The sequence below is a fragment of the Tachypleus tridentatus genome, chromosome 12 (genome assembly GCF_004210375.1).
Source record: "Tachypleus tridentatus isolate NWPU-2018 chromosome 12, ASM421037v1, whole genome shotgun sequence".
NCBI classification, from domain to species: Eukaryota; Metazoa; Arthropoda; class Merostomata; order Xiphosura; family Limulidae; genus Tachypleus; species Tachypleus tridentatus.
The window spans coordinates 87,332,580-87,359,225 of record NC_134836.1 but is presented as its reverse complement, the minus strand read 5'-3'; the positions used below and the strand labels follow the sequence as shown (position 1 = coordinate 87,359,225).

The 26,646-nt window shown below is 33.7% G+C and overlaps 1 protein-coding gene across 4 annotated transcripts in view; it reads left to right on the top strand.

Moving 5' to 3' along the window:
• The window catches only part of LOC143233911 (calcitonin receptor-like), a 54,048-nt gene that overhangs the window by 4,767 nt on the left and 22,635 nt on the right, over positions 1-26,646 (top strand). For 3 of the 4 annotated variants that reach the window (XM_076470791.1, XM_076470790.1, XM_076470789.1), the window contains 5 exons: positions 21,752-21,880; positions 22,327-22,418; positions 22,749-22,852; positions 25,360-25,489; positions 26,035-26,191. In XM_076470791.1, the coding sequence (XP_076326906.1) occupies positions 21,752-21,880; positions 22,327-22,418; positions 22,749-22,852; positions 25,360-25,489; positions 26,035-26,191 (612 nt within the window). Of the gene's footprint in view, positions 1-21,747; positions 21,881-22,326; positions 22,419-22,748; positions 22,853-25,359; positions 25,490-26,034; positions 26,192-26,646 lie in introns of all 4 variants that reach the window. The other variant, XM_076470792.1, reaches the window with a different exon arrangement.

Below are 26,646 nucleotides of genomic sequence, written 5' to 3'. Positions count from 1 at the left end.
TCCACAAAACTATACAATTGGCACTTTGCAAATAGGCAAGTTGCGTTCTCCTGGCATCCACCAAACCCAGATTCATCCGTCAGATTGCCAGATAGTGAAGCGTGATTCATCACTCCAGAGAATACGTTTCCATTGCTCCAGAACCCAATGGTAGTGTGCTTTACACCACTCCAGTCGACACTTGACATTGCGCATGATGACCTTGGGCTTTTATGCTGCTGCTCGGCCACGAAAACCTATTTTATGAACCTCGCGACGAACAGTTCTTGTGCTGACATTGCTTTCAGAGGCAGTTTGGAACTCGGTACTTGGTGTTGCAACTGTGGGCAGACGATTTTTACGCGCATATGTATTGTATGGACTACTGCTACGTGGCTGAGCTGTTGTTGACCTAGACGTTCCACTTCACAATAGCAGCACCTACAGTTGACCGGAGCAGCTCTAACAGGGCAGAAATTTGACGAACTGACTTGTTGGAAAGGTAGCATCCTATGACAGTGCACGCAGAAAGTCACTGAGCTCTTCAGCACGACCCATTCCACCGCCAATGTAGAGATTTCATAGCTGTACGCTTGATTTTATACACCTGTTAGCAATGGATATGGATGTAATAGCCGAACCCTCTAATTAGAAATGGTGTCCATATACTTTTGGCCATATAGTATGTACATATATATACATATACAAGCTGATGTTTCTCATTAGTGCATAGGAATGACATGGGAATGACACTAGATTCGAGCGCCGAATTTTATATTGCACTCCTTGTGATAATCAACTTAGTGGTTCGCCAGTTACAAGCCGTTTACATACAGACTTTTGTCAAATGATTGTTTAGATAAATGGCTGTTCTCTTGAATTAGTATAATTTGAAACACACAAGTTTGATATTTTACTATTTTCTGGTAACTTCCTCGAATTAAAACTTTCTGACAAATTATTTCGTTAGTTCTTTCGTTTTGGAAATTTATATTGTACGTACGACAATAGGAAAAACGTATCGTAACCTTATCGTTGGTCAAGATTTGTGTAACTTATATGGAAAATTTTACAATAACCATGATATTAAAAGCTATGTGGCCCGGCATGGCTAGGTGGTTAAGGCACTCGAATCGTAACCTGAGGGTTACTGGTTCGAATCCCTGTCACATCAAACATACTTGCCCTTTCAGGCGTTGGGGGCGTTAGTATGTGACGGTCAATTCTACTATTCGTTAGTAAAAGAGTAGACCAACAGATGGCGGTGGATGGTGATAACTAATTGTCTTTCCTCTAGTCTTACACTACTAAATTAAGGACGGGTAGCGCAGATAGCTCTCGTGTAACTTTGTGCAAAATTCAAAAACATACAAATTAAAGACTATGTACTGGTGATACCATTTTATTTTTATTCATTCTTAACTGACTGTAAGATAGGGTTGATTCTGTTTCAGTATTTACTGGTTCATTGTCAGTTCAAAGCAAAAAAAAATATTCGTAGATTTCATCTTCACATAACTTTTATAGCAATTTGAAAAATTGAAATTACTTGGATGAAAGTTAAAACAAAAACTCTTAACAAAACTAATTAATCAATATATCTAATAATTTTGTAAAACACTAAATTTTTCAAGGAAAACAATATTAACGAAGTATTATGTTTTAACTTTCTTAATATATCTATACATTAAATTGCAAAAAGGAAAAATCGTAAAATCGAAAATAAAGTGATGTGATTTCCAAACATTTAAAGAGAAGCTTTCGATACGGATCTGAGAAATATAACTGATAGTTAAGACTAATTCAGTTTTAGCATTTTTTTATAAAATCCATTTTAATTTTACTCAAAATACACAGTTGTTATTTACACCCTACTTCAGACACTACACCCATCTTTAGACAATCATATAACAGACAAACATCTGTATTCTAGGAAAAGAAGAGCGCCATTTTGTCGTGCAAGTTTAATTATCTTGAATTTATTTGAAAGAGTAAACACCTACTAGGCTTTTACTTACTAAGCACTATCATATGTGGGCCATCTTATCAGTCTCTGGTCTGGTGCTTGAACCGTGTGTTTAAAAATAATGTCGCTAATCTTAAACTATCCTACTTACCTAACCGTATTAATTTTGATAACGACAAATTATAACATCGTTGATACAGTATTCCAAACAAACTACCGTCAAGTGTAGTTTACTCCCTTTAACGAACCTGTATACGTTGTCAGCAGGATATTAGCTCAAACTGGTATATCAACTGAGACGAATCTATGTAAATAGAACGTGAAATTTGAGATCATTTAACGAATTTGGGAAATTTTTAACGATATAATTAAACATGGTGTCTTTTTTCCAGACATATATCTATAATTTGCAAATCTGTACCGACACACAAACACACACAAAACGCAACCTTACTGATACTTCTATATTACCTATACGAGATTTTTCTTTCGGAATTACTTTCCGGCCAACAAACGTACTGTTGATGTTTGCTCAAAGAATATGTATTGGTCAATAAAAGTGTAAAATAGAATTCATTAATATCAAGTTCCAAATTGGCATCTGTTATGTCAACATGTTCGATAGCCATGGAACATATATTTATTTGAAACCTCAAAGAAAATAGCAATCATAATCCGAGAGCCCTCAATTATTCAAAACAAAGAACAAAACATTCTTCGCCTTGTACTGTGGCTGTCAAAAGGCTCCAGTAATAAAACGTTTGTTACAAGTTGTCTCAAGTTTGATTGGTGTATTTTGTCTTGAATTTATCTCAAATTGCTAACGACCAAATGATATCTTTGGGATTGATTTCAGAACAATGATAAACTGTATATTCTTAACAGAAACCGGTATAATAAAGGATACTTTAAAAGACTAAAGTCCTGTAACATCAATGCCCAACAACTATTACAAGTACCTGTAAGTCTAACTCCTGTAAAATAACAATGTATGTAAATAATATTAAATAACTAATCAGCAGCAGCTTGGTTACTTGCTCTCTGGGTTATTAATCTATTGTAACGTTGTTTTTTAAATAATATTAACTAATTAATCGCAGTTATATTTGTTGTTTCGGTATGGTTTGCAAACATTATTAAGTAATAGGTGTTTCAAAAGTAATGTCTGTTCTAAAGTACTGTCTTGTTTGTTTTGTTTTAGAATTTCACACAAAGCTACTCGAGGGCTATCTACGCTAGCCGTCCCTAAGTTAGCAGTGTAAGACTAGAGGGAAGGCAACTAATCATCACCACCCACCGCCAACGAATAGTGGGATTAACCGTTACATTATAACGCCCCCACGGTTGAAAGGTCAAGCTTGTTTGGCGCGATGGGGATGCGAACCCGCGACCCTCAGATTACGAGTCGCACACCTTAATGCGCTTGGCCATGCCGGGCCTACGGTATTCAGGAAACCTATAAATATGACGTGAAATTCAGTAAGTAGATCAACGTGACCGAATAGAAGACAAAGTGTGCAGTTTAGTGGTGTGTCATGTAGATATCATGGTCACACCATGACACTAATTGGTACAAGAGATATTGTCCAATATTCAAACAGTCCCTTAAATGTATACAGTGACCTCCGGATGGTCAACTAGGTTAGCAATACTCTACCGTCTACTGTTCATATTGACTTTCTCTCTGCGGACACAAGCATAACTTTAAATAGGGATATATTTTCTGACATCACATGGATTCGAGCCTGCACCCTTAAACTGAAATAAATGTACTCAAGTTTAAAATATCAGTTATCTGTAACAGTTTGGCAATATAACAAAACTTCTGCGAGTAACAAACACTGTTAAGCTACAGGTGTCGCTAGTATAGAATCTTTGTGTGGAGAAGAAGTAAATAATATTTTTCTCATTACAAAACCATAAGTTTGGGAATTTGGCACGTGTTAATGTGGTAACCATGATTAAATTAATATTCCTTGGCATGTTGTCATTAGAAAAGTGGATTCTGTTCTGAAAGTTTAAAAGTGGAGTTAATTTAACATTCATTACGTTGAAAAGTAAAGGTTTTATACGCTTTAAAATAAAGATACTTCATTGTTTGCTTTATATAAATGATAGATTGCACTGAACAGCAATTATTAAGAAGTATAATTAAATTGTTTGTAAGTGAACGATTGGATTTAAGCCAATTTTAATACTGGGACTATTCACCATGCTAACTTATTCTTTACTGCGAACTTTCAATCCCTCTCGAAAATAAAACAGCCCCCGAAAGACAAAATTCAAGAAGACTATTTTCATCTTCTCAGAGTTTGATTACGGGATAATATTCTTTTACAGTAGGTGTCTGTGACTTTTTGGCAATAAATTCGAACAATAAACGAACAGCACAAAATCCACTTATTCTAAAATAATGTATTTAAAACAAGTTAAACATATGTACAAAAATTCTTCACACTACAACCTATAGGAAATCAAAGTTGTGTCTAACACTCTAAATAATTCTCTTTTCTTTTCAAAAGTTAACACAAATTATTTCACCTACTTTAGAACCAAATTCAGAAGTCAGATTATTTTTCCTATCTCTATTGTTACGATACAGCTGTGAAACACACTACGGAAGTCACCTGTTAAGACTAATCACTCACACGCCAACTAAATTCAAGTTTCCTTTCACTAACTAACTTTTTTCTGACTAAACATCATTTGATTTTGCCTTTTTTTAAAAATACACTGTTGAAAGGGTATTAATAAATATTTCGACTAAGTCTTATATTATATCTTTCTCACCCAACAGTAGCAACAATATTACTCACAACGAGAAAACTTAGATGCTTCAAGTAAGATGACATTAACAATATTACTAATGCCTAGTACAACAATTAAACTGTGTACACTACGTACGACTAGCACTGAGTTACATAACGAAATTTGTCATAACTATCGCCTTTAAATTTATTACTTTTAACACTTGTTATTAAAACTAATTAGTAATTAAATATTATATCATTAAATGATCTAAACACATCTACACACATAACAGTAATCCATCTGATTTGTCGTGATTTGCTTTGAACTTACTTTTAAACTTACAGCAACCGAAAACGAATTGTAAGAAAGTGGATAAGAATGAAATAAAATTCGAGCATTATGGTATTTCTATACCTCTATTGTATAAACGTTAAATGCACCAAAGTAAAATCATAACCTTACAGTTTATACTGTGATTGGCTGTCATCCAAGCAATCAGATAATGTCACACAACTATAATACATACACTGCTAGTCAAAACCTTAAGGCCAATGAACATAAAAAAAATGTGCATTTTGCGTTGTTAGACTCAACCACTTATTTGGATAGAGCTTCGAAAGATGAAAATAAGAAAAGGGAAAATAAAAATAAAAACCTTTTTAGCATTAAATAGGGAAAATGTGAACACTATGAAATTAGCCTAAATACCAGCTGGTTAAAAGTTTAAGACCATACCAAAAAAAAGAAGTCCTAAACAGGGTAGAAAATGCCAAACAAGAGGTCTCAGTAGTGAATTGCATGACCGTCATTGCAAATAACTTCAAACATTCGCTTAGACATGGTCGATATAAGCGTTTGCAGAGAGCTGGTTGGAATGTTATTCCAAGTGGTAAAGATGGCTTCACGAAGATCATTCACTGTTTGGAATTGACGTCCGTTTCTATAGACTTCTCTTGCCATCTACCTCAAACATTTACAATGGGGTTCAATTCGGGCAAACACGCTGGATGGTCCAAAAGAATCACGTTATTCGCTATGAAAAAGTCCTTTGTCCTGCAGGTATTCTGGATTGCAGCGTTCTCCTGCTGAAAGATCCAATCATTTCCACATGAGCGAGGGCCTTCAGTCAATAAGGATGCTCTCTCCAACATGCCAATGTAGCCAGCCGCTGTTTGACACCCCTGTATAACCTGAAGCTCCATTGTTCCATGGAAGGAGAAAGCACTCCAGATCATGATGGAACCTCCTCCACTGTGTCGTGTAGAAAATGTCTCCGGTGGGATATCCTTATCGTGCCAGTAACGTTGGAAGCCATCTGGACCATTCAGGTTAAATTTTTTCTCGTCAGAGAACAAAACCTTCTTCCACTTTTCTACGTTCCATGTTTGGTGTTTCTCAGCAGAGTTTAACCGAGCTGTTTCGTGGCCTTTGAAGACGTTTACGGTTTTTAAAGCCTTTCTCTCGTAGATGCCGTCTTATTGTTCTTGAGCTGCATTCTGCGTCCGTAAGGGCCTTAAGCTGGTTCAACGATCGGCTGGTTTCTTGCCAGATAACCCGTCGAATCCTCTTGCACAACGCCGGCGAAATTTTCTTGGGTCCTTTAAGAAATTTGCAACAGCAGTTTTACTACACCCAATCTCACCAGCGATGGCACGTTGAGAGAGACCTTGCTTTTGCAGCTCGACAATTTTGACACGTTCAAACTCTGTCAACTTTTTAGCCTTTACTATGTTTTTACCCAATGTAACACAGAAGATGTCAGTGGAGATGTTGACAACGCTAATGCTTGAACAGAAATGACTAAATTTCATTACGTGTTTACCGATTAAAGCTTCGTTCCAGTATGGTCTTTTTCTACACGACACAGTGGAGGAGGTTCCATCATGATCTGTGGTGCTTTTTCCTTGGCTAGCAGTGTATATACGTATAGGCAGTTATATTATTATATTATTAAAAGCAGTCATGTGGTGAATAAATACATGGACCAAAGAAAGAAAAAAAATTCTACATGGCAGACACGTATAAATAAAATTTTGAGTTGATGAAAGCTGTTCCATGAAATAGACTCAAGCTAAATGTATTGTTTCAGTAGAACTGTGTGAAAAATGAAGAAGGTTCGTGAGCTAATATTATTAATGACAGAAGAACCTAACGTAAAAAAAGCCCAAATGCTTTTAAAATAACGCTAAATAACTCGTGGCATGCTTCTTAGATAATACATTGCAATACAGTAGCGATCTTGTCAATGGCCTAGCTTTAAGTAAAGTCACCTACAAAATAAAAAGACACACGTCATCATGGTGTGGCCTTAATAGACATATTGCTGCTCGGAACACACTTCAAAACACTTTTCAGAGATAAAACATAAACAAAAGGATGAAATAGACATCAGGATTTTAACAACTGGGTAGTAAAAACTTGGGAAGAGTGTACTTTACACGCAAAAACTAATTTAAATTGTTTGGCCTTCCGTGGCCTTCACGAAATCCTCTGATATAGATATTATTCACAATGCATTTGTTTAAATGAAAATGGAGAAGGTGAAACGGTAGTCAAACAACTTAATTGGATTGTGAAGAATTTTATAATAATAATAAAACCTTTGGAACAATACTTCACAATCGTGTGTTGTAAATAAATATATAGCAGGACAAAATTGGTCTGTTCTGAAGCATTGTAAAACTAACTCGTATGTTCTCCAATGAGACAGCGGTGTGCTACGGTTTTATACTGCTAGAAACCGAGTTCCGACTTACGTGTTGAGCAGAGTGCAGATAGATTTTTGCGTAGTTTTGTATTTCATAACAAACAACAACTTATTTGCGTTTCTTTCGTATTTTACCTAATAATGTTTTATACTGATAAAAACGTCAACCACGAATTATTTGTGACTCTTGTATCACCTGCTTTCCATAATATTTATAATACTACAACTCTTCTTAATACTCCTAATTATTTAGAACCATGTTTCATATTTTGTAAAATCTCACTATGTTCACTTTTGTCAATAATTTTAAGTTAGCTAAATATATTTGTGTTACTTGTTTTTACCCTAAAAAGGCCAAAAGCCGCCTGGAGAGGTCACCTGTTTTACAACTCGTAGTGTGTAGTTTGTCATTCAGTCAGTAGACACTAATATATAGTCACATAAGAAAAACGTTGCAATTTGTACTATCGTGACATCAGCAAAACGTGCGCATCCTATGAATCACAAGAATAATCAGACATTTTGTATGCTACAACATATTCAAAATTTACAAAATTGAGTACAATACAGTATTTAATTTTTTTCTACTTTTGCACATAATGTAATTATGCTAATCTCAGCCAAAGAAGAAACATTTTTTAAATTTTAATTAAGCGACTCAGTTTTTATAGTTTTCACTTTTTTATTTCAATATTCAGCATCAAAACTCTCTATATCACTATAATTAGCTGGGTTATATACATATCAGTCCTTACTTGTGTTTATAAAATTATTTTTTTATTATAGTTGTTTGGTTCCTTTTTATTAAGTTTTTTTTTTTGCACTAGTAATACTAAAATGGGGTGCGTATATACCAGATTCAATTTTATTATTCATCAGAATTTGCACCAACCTACCCTCAAATTTAATTATATACAGTTACGACAGAAAGTGTTCGTGCCCCTGCGTCGTGAGTAGTTTTTTCCTCATAACTTAAAAAGTATCAAGATTAGGATAATGAAAGTATTGTATTTTTTAAATATTATACTAACACACATCTACATAATTTTTTATATAAATTGCACGACAAATAAACTGTTTATAAACAAATAACCAAACATAGGAGAGGCAGAAAGTGTTCGTGCGTCTACTTTAATGGTCAGTAGCTTTTCAGGTGAAGTACTTGGCGCAATCTCTCTTCATAGCCCTCCATGATCATTTTACAGTACTCGACTGGTACTTTCTTCCATTCTTCTTAACAGAAGGACTCCAACTTTTGCAAGTTTTTCGGATGACGCTGATGAACCCTGATCTTCAACTCATGCCAAACGTTTTCAATTAGGTTGAGATCGGGTGACTGCGATGGCCACTCCAAAACGCTTACATGGTTCCTCTGCAAACAGAATTGAACATATTTCGATGTGTGCTTAGGGTCATTGTTGTGCTGGAAGATCCAACGACGCCCAAGCCGCAAGTTCCGAGCATCATTCTTGATATAAGTGCCTAATATATCAACATACTCTTCTTTTTTCATGATTCCGTTGTCACGATGAAGGCTGCCTACACCAGAAGAACTGAAGGAACCCCATAGCATGATCGAGCCACCTCCGTGTTTAACTGTAGGGACAGTGTTCTTTGGAAGATTTCGTTCCCCTTTCTTACGGAGAATATAGCGAATAGCAATGTGGCCGAAAAGGTCGATTTTAGTCTCGTCTGACCAAAGAATACTCATCCAATAGGTAAAGGGTTTATCTACATGCTTTCTTGCATACCTCAATCGTGGTTCTAAATGAACAGGATTTAAATATGGAGTTCTGGGAGGACGGCATACTTTAAATCCAGAAGAGCGTAACATGTTCGTAACTGTAAAAATGCTTACTTCAACCCCAGTTTCCCTTACCAGTTTCTATATGTCATTACGTGTTAAACGAGGGTTCCTGCTAACTTCTCTGAGAACCTTCTTCTTGGTTCTTTCTGGAATTTTGGTGGGGCATCCGGAACGAGGGAGGTTAGCAGTTGATCCTGTGAGCTTAAACTTGGCAATTATGCTTTGAACAGTAGATTTTGGCACATTAAGGTGTGTAGCAATACCGGAAAGAGACACACGAGACTTGTATTTTACAATAATTCGTTTTTTTAAATCACTGGACAGTTGTTTCCTGTTCGCCATGATGACCAAGCAGATAATGACGGAGACGGTGCTAAGTTGCCGGAAGTACATTTTGTGCTGACTAAATTCCAATAATTATAAACCCAGTATCTAGTTCTGGAATGGTATAATGTAGTTTATTTGCCAAACTAAACAAAATTTTTCGGGAATAACAGTTTTCTCATACGTTCTGAACTGTACGAACACTTTATGCTCCTCCTATTTTTGGTTATTTGTTTATAAACAATTTATTTGTCGTTTAATTTATATAAAAATATATAGATGTGTGTTAGTATAATATTTATAATATATTTTACTTCTATTAGCCTAATCGTGATACTTTTTTTACGTTATGAGCAAAAAACCACTCGGGACGCAGGGGTACGAACACTTTCTGTCGTAACTGTACCCAGAGTAACACTGTTGTTGTATGAAACTAAGCACAAAGCTACACAAAGGACTATCTGTGCTGTACTCACCACGGCTATAAAAATGCAATTTATAGCATTGTAAGTCCGCAGACATGTATTTTTTATTTTATTCCATATTATAAATTTTACTATAGATGATGTCGCCCGGCATTGCCAGGTGGCTAAGGCACTCGACTAGTATTCTGAGGGTCGAGGTTTCAAATCATAGTTATACCAAACATGCTCACCCTTTCAGCCTTGGGGGCGTTATAATGTTTCGGTCAATCCCATTATTCGTTGGTAAAAGAGTAGCCCAAGAGTTAGCGGTGAGTGGTAATGACTAGCTGCCTACCCTCTAGTCTTACGCTGCTAAATTAAAGACATCTAGCGCAGATAGCTCTCGTGTAGCTTTGCGCGAAATTCAAACCAAACTATAGATGATTTCTTTACTGTTAGTATTAGGACATAGAAAAATAAGAGATGGAGTAAAAAGTTTTACCGAAAAAAATTTGGACATACATTTATGACATTCTAGAGGTTTCGCAAATGTAATCTGAAAACTAAGATTGAAAAAAAGTATTTTTATTATTAACATAAAACATTACTGTGCACTAAGAGTAGTCAGATTCTCAATCAGGCTGAATCAGTAAATTTATAAACAAATAAGACTTTTTAAAAAATATGAGTTACCAAATCCTATGAAGATACATTTAATACATTCGGAATTGTGATAATAAATTGTTACGTATTCACAAAAATAGGGTTGGTGCGGTGCACTGATATAGTTTGCATAGGTTAACAGAAAGATGACATAAATGGTTGTATAAGTGTTATTAATATTAACATTTTCCTAAAAAATTCCATATAAATTTGTTTGTTCATACTTATTGGTAAGCTTTCGTTGTTCTAATAATAGCCTCATCTCAGTCCTTGAGAACGGAGATTCAACTGACATCTCTTTTATGTGGACTCTCTTATAGCTTGTCTTTATTGGCATTTTCAATTTAATTTTTTTTATATTCATCATCAAGTGTTTTACGTTAAACTTCTTTTATTTATTAAGTTTTCTCATCTAATTGCATTTGACGAATATTGATAATCTACATTAAACATTTTTCTGTATATAAAACTATTTCGTTAATATAAAGTTCTTGGTTTTTCATTTATTACTAAAGTGCTTTAATATATTAAATATACAGAAGTACATCTCAACCGTTTGTCAAGTTTATCTCTGCTGTTTATTTTGCTTAATAGGTTTAGAACACTTCACTATTCTCACAAGGCAGATGGTAAACTAGACTTTGTATGACGTTTTCTGGAGATATTTGGTATCTATAGCACTGTAGACTACTTTATGATCATAGATATACAGTATAAAAAACATGCAACAATTAAGTCAGTTCATATATCACAATACAAGTACAGTATTGCGTAAAATGATCACTTACTTCTCTCTACGTTTTGACAAACAACATTTAACTGAAATCGACATCAATTTTGTGACTGAAGTTGTTTGAATGTGTAGTCACCATCACCATTTAATCTATTTGATTCGTTTACGAATTTTTTTCCTTCACCAAAGCTAAATTTTCCTTGAATAAAAGGTAACGTCAAGGCCTAATTTATTTGATGATTCGCTGCTCTCGTCGAAAAAGAGTAGTTTTGATGAATTATTCAGCCTAATAGGTGGCTATTAATTTATTTATGAATTTCTTTCTTCACCAAAACCTGAATTTCAACGAATACGTTTAGAAGTTTTACTGTCTAGCTTTCTTGAAGCCAAAAATATCAAATATATTAAACGACTCATAATTATAGTTACGATACCAGATCCTCGAATTACGACAACTTGGAGATAAAAGGAATGGTAAATAGCTTTCAAACATTTAATTTAGAAACATTTAATTACAGAAGACTGCGTTTGTGTGTGTGTGTGTGTGTGTGTGTGTCTTTATAGCAAAGCCACATCGGGTTCTTTGCTGAGTCCACCGAGGGGAACAGGGGATAGTAAGTTCCTTATAACAGTTGTTTTAAAATACAATAACTAAATTATAAACTACTGGTAACAACTTCTTGTACATTTCAAGTTATGAATCTCGTACTAGGCCTTCCCCTTCTAAGGCCCCCAATGGCATAGCGGTATGACTGCGAACTCACACCGCTAAAAACCGAGTTTCGATACCCGTAGTTGGCAGAGCACAGATAGCCCGTTGTGTAGCATTGTGCTTGATTCTAAACAAACAAAATCCTCTTCGAAGACACTAAGTAAACTAAGTATACAAAATTATCTGTATGTCCTACAGCCTGGCATGGCCGGGTGGGTTAAAGCGTTACACTCATAATCGCTGTTTGGAATCCCCAGTCGGAATCCCCGTCGCACCAAACATGCTCGCTCTTTCAGCCATGGGGGCATTATAATGTGACGATCAATCCCACTATTCGTTGGTAAAAGAGTCGCCCAAGAGTTGGCGGTGGGTGGTGATGACTAGCTGTTTTCCGTCTAGTTTTACACTGCTAAATTAGGGATGGCTAGCGCAGATAGCCCTCCTGTAGCTTTGCGCGAAATTCAAAACAAACAAGGAAGTATGTGCCCCACATGACTATTGAACTCACACTGTAACGGTTCAATTTGATATATTGGGCTGAGGAATAATTCGTGAGCGTTTTTCAAGTTAAACAAATATATTCATAAATGAAACGCTTTCGCCAAATCTTTCATATCATTTGGTAGATAATTTTTTGCTCTAATAGATGGTGTGTTTGATTTTCATATGTCTTTAATTTTTGCTTTCATTTTCAGCTCATTAAATGGACTGTCAAGTGGACAAAATCGAGCATTTTCGACACCATCTGCTTTTCGCATTTAATTTCTTGCAATTTCGTTTAAAACAATGCATACTATATACCTAGGTATTACATGAAATAAAGATCCATAATAAATGTTTTGGGTGTAATGTGTTCATGCATTGAAGTATTGTATAGTCTTGCATATAATGCTTGAATGAAATTATTTAAAAACGCTCACGAATTATTCCTCAACCTAATATAAATAAAGTAGTACAGACACTTTTTCAGTTCGAATTCACTCAGTGGTGACCAATTATTGTTTTTATACGTTTATCAAAGACGATGATGTTAATTAAGATGGCTTTACTTATTTAACTTGTGTTTGCTGGAAGGTATTCAAGATGAGCGAGCATGACATGCACTACATTCACAGGAGTAAGTCCTTGAACTCACGTGGCACACCATTCTCAACAGGTGGATTATGAAACTTCATTCACGTGTTGTCTTAGCTTTATCTATGTCAGATAACGAGATACAGAGAATCGAGACGCTGATGTCATGCCTGCCTTATTAGTTATATATGCGTAGACATATGTAGGTACGTACACAGAGTTAGAAATATATTGATATTAGTTAAAATATACGACATGTTAACATTATACGTCTTGTTTATAATGCATTTTACGTTCTCGCAGTTTATGTAATCAGAGAGTCATGGCAGACGTGCAATCCATAAAGGTTTCTGTTTATCAAATATATGAACATCATGGTCGTAATCAAAATCATGTTTGGAGTTCGTTCATATCTTGACCGTCGGACGTTTCTTTTCTTAGCTCGTTACGGCTCAGATTAGATATATAACCAATGGTCTGAAAAATCAGTAATATCTTTGGTATAAGAAGAGCCTCAGGCCATAGTAGCTTACAAAACACAAGTTGTAAGTTGATGTTAAATCAGAAGACATTTAGATAACATCATTTCTACTGTGTCATGCTTTGGATTATTAATAATCACTTTAGAAGGATGTGAGGCGAGCTCACCTCAGATTGACGTATCTTAACTTTAATATTTGATATTATTTCGATGTGAAAGTACGTTTCCAGCTGTCAAAAAGTGTTAATAGTTAATTGTTATAAAATTTACTGTTTAGTTAAATATCGTCACGGCTTGCTTGTGTACTTACTTGCACTTATTGTTGTTCAGCTTTATAAGCTACTGCTTAAGTTCTTGTCTATTATGACTAAATTTTAGATTAAATGTCTACTTCTGTTTCTTGTGTTTAACAGTTTGCCCACTTTTATCCTTGTCTGTTAAGACTAATTTTAGATTAACGAATGGCAACTTCTGCTTCTTATATTTATGTTTTCTTATAGCAAAACCATACAAGGCTATTTGCTGAGTTATTATACTTAATATTCATGAAGTTCAATTTTCCACTTCATTTTTGTATACATTTTGATAGCATTAATATAATTTAACATTTGCGATAACGTCGGAATTTCTATTTCCTCACTATCTTTTTCATTTTGTTCATCTTCTGAATCTCTCACACTGTTACCATCTTGCAATTCTATTATAGATTTAAAATCAGTTTCATCAGTTTCTGTTAAACAATCTTGTCAACGTTCACAAAACTTTCCACGTTCATAGAATCATCTGCATCAATCTTCTCAGTCAGAGTTTGGATCTCACCAGGATCGTCATAACAAACAACTTCTCCACAATCTCCGCCATTATCAAGAATAAATCCAAGGTTTCGAAAGCACTTTATTACGCATTTGGTTGAATGATTTACAAATGCAATTACATTTAACACGTCAATTTTCATGACCATTTCAGATGTTCTCTTACAGTCGTCCATGTTTGCAATAATATGCTGAAGCATTAATTTTCTTTATTTTAATTTTATATGATGTATAATTCTATTATCTAGTGGCTGTAGAACTGATGTTGTACATGAAGGTGGAAAGACTAAACGAATATTTGAAAGTTGATCTTTTGGGTGACAAGTTATGTAGGAAAAGTAGAATATTTTTATTTTCTTGTTCCATTCTTTTGTATAATTTGTTCAAAAATTCCTCGAATATAGTACTTATCATCTGCGCTTTTATTATTCGCTTTCCATTCCACGGGAAGTTGATTCTTCCTTAAATTTTTGAAACAGCGCCTATTTTCACTTTTACCTATTACCCATGGTTTCTCTAGTTTTCCATCAACAAATGCGACCAAAAGTAGAGTCAATCATTCTTTCGAATAGCGACCTCCGGAATAATGATGGCAGAAAAACAACAACAGTATATTATGAACCAATACTTACTGTAAAAAATGTCCCAGAATTTATTAATATTTAAACAAATTATTAATTAAATAAGAAATTAATATTTAATCAAAAACATTTTTCCGCCTTACTCAGGTTCTAATCCTACTTGTTGGGCCCGGCATGGCCAAGTGTGTAAAGGCGTTCGACTCGTAATCAGAGGGTCGCGGGTTCGAGTCCCGGTCGCACCAAACATGCTCGGTCAATCCTATTATTCGTTGGTAAAAGAGTAGCCCAAGTGTTGGCGGTGGGTGGTGATGACTAGCTGCCTTACCTCTAGTCTTACGCTGCTAAATTAGGAACGGCTAACGCAGATAGCCCTCGAGTAGCTTTGCGCAAGATTAAAAACAAACAAACGAACATATTTATTTGTTGAAAGATGAGGTAGGTGAAAGAGAGTTTTCCGTTTCCGTCATATAGAGAAATCATAAAGTAATGCTGGAAAATCTTGATATTTCCGTCTTGTACAGGTTTCTGCTCTATGCAGTTTCTGGCTTAGACAGGTTTTACTGTACTATGTGTGAGTTGAAATTATCAAAGCAAACCAAATTAAAGCTTATTCTAAAGTCCCTGATAGGGCAAAAGACCCTATCAGTCAGCACAAAGTTTTTAATATTCAAAATTAGAGGCTCGACCCATGCATTGGATGTAACACAAAAAGTCCATCGAAAAGCTTTGTGTTTAAACAAAACAAATATTTCAAAAGAAAATTGAACAAAAAACACGAAATTCTGATAGGAATTTTTTTTATAATTAATTAAAAACTGTGTACAGTGTACTACAGAATGAAAACTTCAAGTTAAAATTTCTGTTCTAAATATATTTTAATTAAATCAGTTCATTCTTATTACAGATATCTGTTAAGTTAATTAAACAAGCAGTAAAACTCTAGTAAACTATATTGTATGTCCTAATTAAAAAAGAATATTTACAAGATAATCATATCCCTGTGTGTTAATGATCCAAGTTGGCTAACACATACGTAAGGGAAACAATTCAATCAAATAAAACGTTTAAGTATGTTCAATCTGTGATGGACTATTCATACTTACTTAAAGTAAATCTAATGATTTTGGATTTCCAATAGCAATTCCATTAAAGATTAACTTCGTCTTAATACCAAAGTATTGTGTTTAATATTCTGATTTAATATTACCTTTACAGTGTTAAAGTTTGAAAATAGTAAGCATAACATTCGTAGTAAAAATCGTGCAGAATGGCAAATAATTTTTTCCATGTTCCTGTTAATAAGTTGATTAATGATTTCGAACCAAAACTTAACTTAAAAACAAGCAAATCATTAAGAATTTATGAACTGAAATAATTATGGATAAAAGAAAAAAATTTAGAATACAAAACTTTCAGCCGAAATAGCGATAAAATAAATTCCGAAACAACAACGCAGAGAAATATAAAACACTGTCAACAAAGCTTCTGGTAATTTATCTATTGGTTTTGCTAATTCATGAATTTTTGGTGTTTACATCTTTGTATCAACATTTAAAAGCTGCATTTAAATCGCAATTCAGATAAACTTTTAGCTTTGGTATCTCAGCCTAGCAGTGTCCATAATTTATCTTTAATCTCTTAATTATTATTTATCTCTCAATATAACTTGACGTGATAATTATAGCGTGAGACAAATGAAATTTACTATAGATAAAGTAAACCTTGTAAGTTTTTTCATAGCGAACAATAATAAATTATAAATAAATTTCGTGATACTATATTTCGTATCGAAATAAATAAAAATGACTCCTTCTGAAAAAATTGAGTTATAAATTACTAAGGTTTGGTTTGTTTTGTTTTTGAATTTCGCGCAAAGCTACACGAGGGCTATCTAGGCTAGCTCTCCCCAATTTAGGAGTATAAGACAAGAGGGAAGACAGCTAGTGATTACCATCCATTGCCAACTCTTGGGCTACTCTTTTTACCAACAAATAGTGGGATTGACTGTCAGAATATAACGCTCTCACGGCTGAAAGGGTGAGCATGTTTGGTGTGACGGGGATTTGAATCTGCGACCTTCGGATTACGAGTCGAGTACCTTAACCACCTGGCCATTCCGGGCCGTAAGACTAGAGGCAAAGCAGCTAGTCATCACTACCCACCTCCAACACTTCTACTGCTCTTTTAACAACTAATAGTGGAATTGATTGTTACATTATAACGCCCCCATGGCTGAGAGGGCGAGCATGTTTGGCATGACGGGAATTCAAACCCGCGACCCTCAGATATGTAGTGAAGGTATGTTAGGTCTGTGAATATTCACTTGCTATAACAATGTTTTAAAATACTACTGCGTTTTTCTTCATACAAATAAAGTGCTACGTAAAGAAAGAAAAACAAATTTCACGGTTATCTAATATTTATCCAAGCCATTTAATTAAACGGAGGTGTTCGTATTCAGATATTCATAAGATTAATAATAAAAAGAAAGATATATATATATATATAATAAAATTGGAGATGATAAAAAACATTAGTATGAACAAGAGAGGGAGATAATAATATAAATTATATAAGAGAATTTCTTTCACAGACGAATAAATATAAACACATGATGATGTCGAAGAGAAATGGCATCTTAACAGGTAAAACAAAACATACTACTCAGAAACACAAGAGACACAAGGTTAAATAATATTAGCCTAAAAAGAGCAAATCTTTAAGAGTATATGAATTCAAACAATTATGAACAAAAATAAATAAAAAGTTATAATACAAACCTTTAGCTAAAATCGCGATGAAATAATTTTAAAACAACAAATTAAAACTAAAAAGGCGAAGTTAAACAAACTAAAGAAAACAAATAACTAAATCTCTGTATAATAAAGTTTCATAACTTTAGTTTCACCAGTAATTTGTGATGGCGATTTCTTGACTTATTTCTAGATTAGGGCAATGATTATGTCATTCGTATTTCTGCCCCTACTCCCAACAAAGTGATCTAATGGTTGTCAAAGCTCGCGAAACAAGAGAGACATTGTTCATTACAAATAACAATCAATCACATAACAGTATTTCATTATAAGTGCAGAAATCCTACGTTGTACTTCCTAAAGCTATTGCCAAAAACTTTTAGTCCTGGTAAAACGTCTGTTAATATATTTACAAAAACAGCCGAAATAAAACGTTCATCTCTTTTTCTGTATCAGGTACTACGTACTACAGAGAGCTCTCTTGCTGATTAGTGAATAGGTTAGTTTGCTATAAGATGACATATAAATATATAGATTTCAAATTTCCTAATCGCGATTTAATTCTTTTTCCTTGTTTTCCTTTCTTTTTGCAATTATTACATGTTTTTCCTGTTACTACCACCCTTGTATCATAACAAAATTCAATGACGCTAGCAATTTCTTTCACGACAGTAGATGTTTTGTAGCTCACGCCATCATGTAACTGTTCCTATTTTTATAGATGCATTCGAGATTACTAGACACAATTCCATCTATTTAACTGTTAGTTTTCAGTTAAAGAAATATTAATTAATTATGGAAGGTAGCACAGTATTATTTATGACTATTAGTAATACAGATTATTCGCTATTAAGTTATTTGTTGCAACTTAGTTTCAAATTTTATAAAGTAAAGGTCCATATAAACAAGTTTAAATGACATTCCACTTAAAGAATTAACCAAACACTTGCACGAACAACACCACAATAAATAAAGGACTTTCTTTCTTTTTTTTTGGGGGGGGGGAACGTTAATTATTCTATAAGGATCGACTCATCGAGGAGATCATAAAATACAAACCTGATATTTCTTAAAATATAACTACATTATTCTTAATAACTTACAGTGTATTCTAAAATAGGAAAATTAATCAAGTAAGATGACTGAAGTTAATGCAATTAAAGTCTCTTGACACATAGAAGTCTTTACTACATGCACATAACGCATACAGCATTAGAAATGATTATAGAAACAGTAGATAAAATATAAATATTCGGGAATGTACTCCCTCTATTGTATAATAATACACGACAATCTTGTATAGTCTTACCATCTCTCTCAGTAGATATGTAGCTGCTAAATCACCGATTAGGAGAGCTAACCAAAAGATTAAAATGAGCACCAGGAGAATGGAGGGTGATCTCTGTAAACTGAGTCAAATCAAATTCAAAGTTTTCTCTAATAATTAATAATAACTTGTTTGATAACGGAGTGGATAGCACGGTCAAAGTTCTTTATCTAGGATGAAGCATGCTGGTAGCTCATACAACTGTTGGCTACACCTCAGCAAATGATGGCACTCTGACTGCTGACAGGTACATATTTTTTATCCATAAAGTTACTCCCTCAGGAACAAGATCTGTTGAGAAAGGATTAATTTTGAACCAATACAGTTGCCCAAATCATGGAGAAAATATGAATGAAATAATAGCTAGGTAAAAAATAGGCTGATGGTAAACTCAAAACTGTAGCTTAGTTTACACAAATTTCTGATATGTATAATATTAAGGCTGTGTAGAGTTAATATGGAAAATGAGAAAGTCAAACGGCAAACTTAGCTGAACTACATAGAGCAAAACAGAATATTTGGAAAAATATTTCAGAAATATACATTGATAACATACAGTGTCATAAAAAAAGTTATACTTTATTTAAAGTAAGTAGAGATAATAGTGAATTGTACAACTTATTCTCTTTCCTGTGTATTTTCTGCAATAATCTATAATCCTAATGATAAATTGACCATTTAGATGGAATTAATCATTGTTTGTGACTCCTGCGTGTATATCAATCGAGAGTTTCCACAGCACTTTACACACTAGTCCTAAAAACTATACCACAAATATTTTCTTTCTATAATAAATATCTAAATCAATTCAAATTGTAGCATGCACACACTGATTATTAAGTGTACGGAATAAGCTTTGTTCAAAGTTTAGAGATTACCCTATAAGACTTTAATGATTTCATTTCGAAAATTTATTTTGATTTTGAGATATTATTTCACGATATTTCAAAATTTATAAATGATGTGAAACTGCCACGACTTTTAGCCAATGTCAACAGGCTTTATCGATTACCCGCCATACATTGTAGTGAACTATTTCTGTTTTAGATAGATAACGAAGATAATTTTAGGAACTCTTATACAAATTCCACAAAAATCATTAAAATCTTTGCGGAATGAGCAAAAACCAATATATTAGGCCGGAATAAAATGCATTTAGTGAAAACCAGTTAGACTTAATATGCAACATTTACAATTGGTTAGTGTTCATAAAATTAAATAACATTGCTAATTAAGAGAAACATTTTCAGGTTGACTTCAATCTCTTAATATAGGCCACATGATTAGGATACTTGACTCGCAATGTGGGGGGCTGCAGATTGGAATCTCCGTCCCACCAATAAATGTTCGCCCTTTCAGTGGTGGGGGGTGGGTATAATTTGACGGTCAACTTCACTATTCATTGTAAAAGAGTAGCCCAACAGTTGTCGACAAGTAGTGATGGCTAGTTGCCTTCCTTCTACTCTTACACTGTTAAACTATGCACGGGTAGCGCAGATAGCTCCTGTATAGCTTTGCGCGCGAGTTTCAAATCCATCTCTTAAGATGACCAGAAACAAATAATGAAAACAACATTAAAACACGCTGGTAAGACACGAAAATTAACTTTATTTTTACCACCAAACTGCAGACTATTTTGGCTCATCTTTCGTCTATTTATTAACTAAAAATATTATCGTTTTTTCTTACTTTCATTACACCTTTCAGAAAATATGCTTTTAAAAGTTTCTGATAAAGCTCTGAAACCTGAAGAAGGTTCTCATTTGGACTTTATTAACAACATTGCCTAATAGTAATAAACTGTTTTAAAATAAATTTAATTCCCGTTTCAATGATTGTGTAAACTTAAAGATATGTTATCCATAAACCAGTTAAACTCCATCACTACTAAAGGAAAATCTGAGCTTATGTTTTCTCGTTTCAGAAATCGAATAACATTTTTTTGTTTTTGTTCTCGTTCATTTGTTGTGTAACTGTTTCGTGTTTATTTTGTTTGTTTTGTTTTTTTAAATTTCGCGCAAAGCTACACGAGGGCTATCTGCGCTAGCTATCACAAATTTAGCAGTGTAAGACGAGAAGGTAATGTAGCTAGTCATCAGCACTCACCGCCCACTCTTGGGCTACTCTTTTATCAACGAATAGTGGAGTGACCGTAACTTAATAACATCTCCACGGCTGAAAGAGAAAACATGTTTGGTGTAACGTTTGGTGTAACGGGGATTCAAACCTGCGATCCTCATATTGCAAGCCGAATGCCTTAACCGACTAGTCATGCCGAGCGTCTTTCGTATTATACCTGCTAAATTGAAAATGTAGTTAATCAGTTTGTTTTTCAACTATGGTTTAGAAACTTTTGAGTTCTGGCAGAAAATAAGCTGTTCTCACTTAATAGCAGGTACATAAATAACAAGTATACGTTTTTCTCACAAGAACGACACAAAAAAAATACAACCACAAAAATACCTCATATATCATAAGAGAATAATGTTTTGACTTTTTTATCTGAATTTAGTATATCGTTTCTTCTTGCTTGATAACTCAGCGGGTATAATATTTATTCTCCATCTTTAATAGTGAATGAATAAATATGTTCGGTTGAATTAACATCTTAAATAATAAACTTTAAACTTTTCTTCCTATATCGTAATTGTATGTTGTTTACTCATTTTCGAGCCAGAGTTATACTGCAATGCCATCTTTGACGACTTTTACTGTTGGCCACCAACCCCAGCTGGCCAGGTGGTTTCAAGAACATGTGCCGAGATTTTCGAAACTCTCCATCTTCGTGTAAATGCAGAATCAAATGGTAAAATTTTATTCTGCTTTGAAATTACAAAAAAAACAACTCTAATAACTAGTATAAAGAGAATCATTGAAAATGTGACTTTTTATCTCATAGTGTCATTCATCTGTGTTGTTACTGAACACGTCAGATTGCATACTGTCTTATCGATTGTAGGATAATGTTTCTCGTATTGAAACAAAGTATGTTTTATTTCATTATATCATCCATCTGTGTAAATTAGTCATATCTGTGTTGCTGTTTAACTCACACAATTGCATACATACTGTCTTAATGACTGTAGAATGATATTCGTACTCGTATTGAAGTAATTTGTATGTTAACAAGAGATGTATTTGGCATGTATTTATATTAGCATTAACGACTTCTGAGTTTGGCAAGTAGTCTAAGCCACGCCATTAATTGGTGTTGTTCAAAGTGATATAAGAACATATTATTTTGTCCTTCAGGCGCAAAAGCCTACAGAGTATGTGAAGAAGACGCTTCGTGGCTCCGGGGAAACTGGACTAATTACACGGCGTGTGTGGTTTTAATAAGAGAGGTAAGTACTTTACTGGCGGTTGATAAAAAAAAGAAAGAAGAAATATATATTAATAATCGAAGCGGCTTCTTAAGACATAAGTAATTAACACCACGCAATGTGTTCTAATCGTAATTCATAATAATAAGGAAATACTGCATGACAGAAAACGTTGAAATATTTTGGGCCGGCCTTATGTCTTAATGTAATTGGTCATTCGCGAAAATTATAAAATGTATTATAAAATGCAGGATCATTTAGGGTAGAGTGTCGTATGTGAATTATAATTACACCAAAAGCATTATTATGTACTGCTATTTGTATAAATATATTTATTTTCTTTTGCTACAGGATTCGATAGCAGCGCCCCTGGCGGTAAGCTATATCCTCTTTATCTGTTCAGTCTTGTCGCTTATAGCTCTTATCATCACCCTCTTCATATTTTGTTATTTCAAGTACGTATTGATGTATTTTCTTCTCATTCAGTTAATTCATAAATGTATTGTAATTTTGATTGACTTTCAGTTTGCACCACCAATATTATTAAAACAAAAGAATGTTAATTTAAGAATACAAAGAAAGCATCAAAAGAGAGAACATTCAGGAAGAAGGTACACATTGTAGCTGGAGTCGCTGTATTCTCAGAGTAGAACAATAAAGAGCAAGTAAAAGAAATGTTTCAAACCATAATCCCCTCAATTTAAGCTACCTTTCACTATCTGTAATCACTGAAAAGGATGTAGACATCTTCAATAAAATAGGAGAATAAATATTAATAAAACAAGTCATTAAAGACTGGCTAACATTAAGACGAAGTTTTTGATAATCCATTCTTGTAAAGACCAAAATCTGTTTTAATAGATGAAAACTTCATGTGACTAAGGAAAAGTAAAGTAATAAAATAAGAAGTTATTCTAACAAAATTATTGTGAAAATGCGTTTACCTCCTTGTAAACGCAAGATTTTATGTAACCATTCAAACACTGTAAACGAAAGTTAATTGAGAAATGTATTTTATAAAAGAAATAAACTAATTGTACAATTTCAATGTAATTATATTTTCATTTATATATAATATCATTAATTGTTGCATAAGCAGCTCTTATAAATCAGTAATTTGTTACATTTATTGTCGCACTATTTCAAAATACCACTAACTAACAGAAACACCAAAAATATTAAAACCTCATGAGCAGAACCATTTAAGATATCAAATATTAAACCATCTAATCACCCTTCTAGATATTTTTATTTTCATTCTTGCTGAAAAGGTGTCCTCGGATGTTGGAAAAATAAAACGTTTATAAATGTAAAAGCAGTGGATTCCTAAATCCCTCTTAAGCTTGACAAACACCCTGAAGCTGAGAAAGCACCTGCCAATTTACACAAAGTATAAATTTCAAACTCGGAAACTTAGTTATGTGAACAGTGGCGAAACGTTACCATAAGCATTAATGTGTATTGCTTTACTTCAGGTATGTTATATACTGTCTACTGTCAAAAGTTACTAGCTTATTAATTTGTGATTTAAGTTATATAGGATCAATTTTTAATTCAGATCTCTTGTTATCGCAAAAAGCAATTCTCTAATTAAAATAATAAAAATATATTTATACCGTTTGTGCTTACCTCACAATGTAGCTCCGATTTAAGATAGATAAATACAAACCATGAAAACTGGCTTTTAAATTATGTTAAATAAAATGAAGACTGTAAAGGAGTTAACCCTAATCCAGATGATATATACAACTAAGATTTGTTTCTCGAACTGTCCTTAACTATTGGATCAACAATTTCTCAGAGCAATTTTTAATGAACTGTATAATTGATATGAATATTCCGAAGAAAATATTCTAACATTATAACGTGTAATAAAGAATTTTATATCGTCTTTTGTTTTTCACTTCATGAGATGTAACAAGCACTTCATAACTCGTGATTGTCAATGTATCTATTTTTTTTCTTATGATTTATAACTTCAAGCTAAAGAGATTAAGTTCTAACATGAGCTCTTATATCGTGAAAGTTGAATTTTGAGAACCTTTTCAAACGAAGAGTTTTTATTCACATTAATACACTTTATTGTGCCGGATTAAAATGTGGTGACAATTGCATCACAATAACAACACAAAAGATTTACTTTTTCCTAATTAAAAACGTTCGTTTCACTAGAACATCCTTGGCGTGGTTAAATATTACATTGTTAATACTTTGTTATAGGGTTCTTGCGTTATCAATTTTTCGCAACTATTACTAAGAATTATGTAGGAAGAAAGGCACGTTACTTTCCATCAATTTACATGCGTTCTTCCATAAAACAACGAACTTATTTGTAATTAAATTTATCTTCACGTTGTAGTTCCTTAAAATTATGATAATGTTTTTTAGTTTGCATGTAACACAACGTAACCACAAGGAAACGTAGAAAAGTAAATCCAGTTAATTTGGAAGCTCACCAGTTACATACGAGTTAATTTGTTTAATGTCACTTACTTTTGTTAAGACTGAAATTCCTTTCGAACAAAGTATGATACATAGACTTTTATGGAAAAGCAATAATCAAGTTTCTGTGTTTCTAAGGTGGAAGTTACAAACATAGATTACTAATCCTACCTAAGGTTTTTCTATTTAAGCACAAAGCTGCACAATAGGCTATTTCCGCTCTGCCCACCACGGATATCGAAACCCGGTTTATAGTGTTGTAAGTTCACCTCTGTGTCACTAGGGACCTCAGTTAAGTATTTCGTGTAGATATTGATAAGTAGCTAATTTAGTTGTTGCAGTTGTTTAGTTGATGCAATAAATATTTTAATGTGATACACATTCTGTAGTTGCTCATGTAATGTAGAATTTAGTTATTCACTAATATTAACACCATAACAATATAAACTTATATACGACTCAATAAACAATAAGATGCGGGTGTTCCATTGTTCTCATGAGTACTTTCTTCCAACTTTAGATCCCTGCATTGTCAGAGACTAAAAGTGCACCGGAATTTGGTTGTTGCTTTAATTATTCACTCAATCCTACTCATCTTAATCTCAACTCCTGTTGTTACAGGCGATGATGTGGCTCCTCACATATACATCGTAAGTGCGAAAATAAAGTTTCTTCGATAATTATTATAGTTGAGCTAATTAGAATTAGCTAACATATAATATAAAAGTCTTTCAAGTTCTTAGGATGCGCTACTAATTAAAATAAGTAAAAAGTTTTATATACCTATAGATAGTACATTAATCATCACGAGTGTCTTCAAGACGAGAAACTAGTTGAAAAGAAGATATTACTAGGTTATTTACTGACACTGTTTGAAGATAAAAACAAATTAAACGACTTTTTTCTAGTTGCCATAATTCATAGATTTTGTTGTAGTTTCTTAAGCATTTCGCTCGTTCGAATCGAGTATTTACTCGTACTTAGACATAAATATCTATAACATCCACGCCACTCTGTTTCTATATCAGTCATTTGCGCAATATTTTATTTAAACACTTACAACATTGTTACAAAGTTATCAAGTATTATACTCGAGGAACTTTTCTCACAGACTACTGGTTCTTCTGGGTTTTTTTTTCGGATTCGCAAGGACCTGTATTAACCCGCTTATAACGTTTGTATTGCATATTCACAGGGCTGGTTGTGTAAAACCATTTTGTCCTTAAAGATGTACGCTTCCATGGCCAGCATCAACTGGATGTTTGTAGAAGGTTTGTTGCTGCACAGTCGAATTACAGTGTCAATATTTCAGCAAAAGGCCCCCTTCAAGATCTACTACTTAATTGGATGGGGTAAGTTGGGCTTATTAACTAAGTAGATCTACAATCTGAATGTAAGTGTTGTCAAAATAATTTAATATTTTAACTTTGAGCAGTTTGGATGTTATTATTGCTATTTGAAATTTGTTAAAAGCAAATAATGGAATCTCAATATTTAATGTGAAATGAGTTTTATATTATGTCCATGTTCAGTGTAAGAATCAGTTATTGTTTCTGTTGTTGCTCTTTGAAGTTTATTGTAAAGAAATGAAATTCTGGAATATTCATATTTAAAGGGAAATGAATTTTACATTATGTTCATGTGATAACGTTCGATGTAAGAACTGGTTGAAGTTGAGAGTGATGAGAAATGACCACTCTTGGTCAGTACCTAAGCGATTAGGAGCCTACATTAGGGGAAATAGCCATCTTTCTAATTTCATCCGAATTTGGAAGCTGCTAGAACCCATGTGATTATGAGCAATATA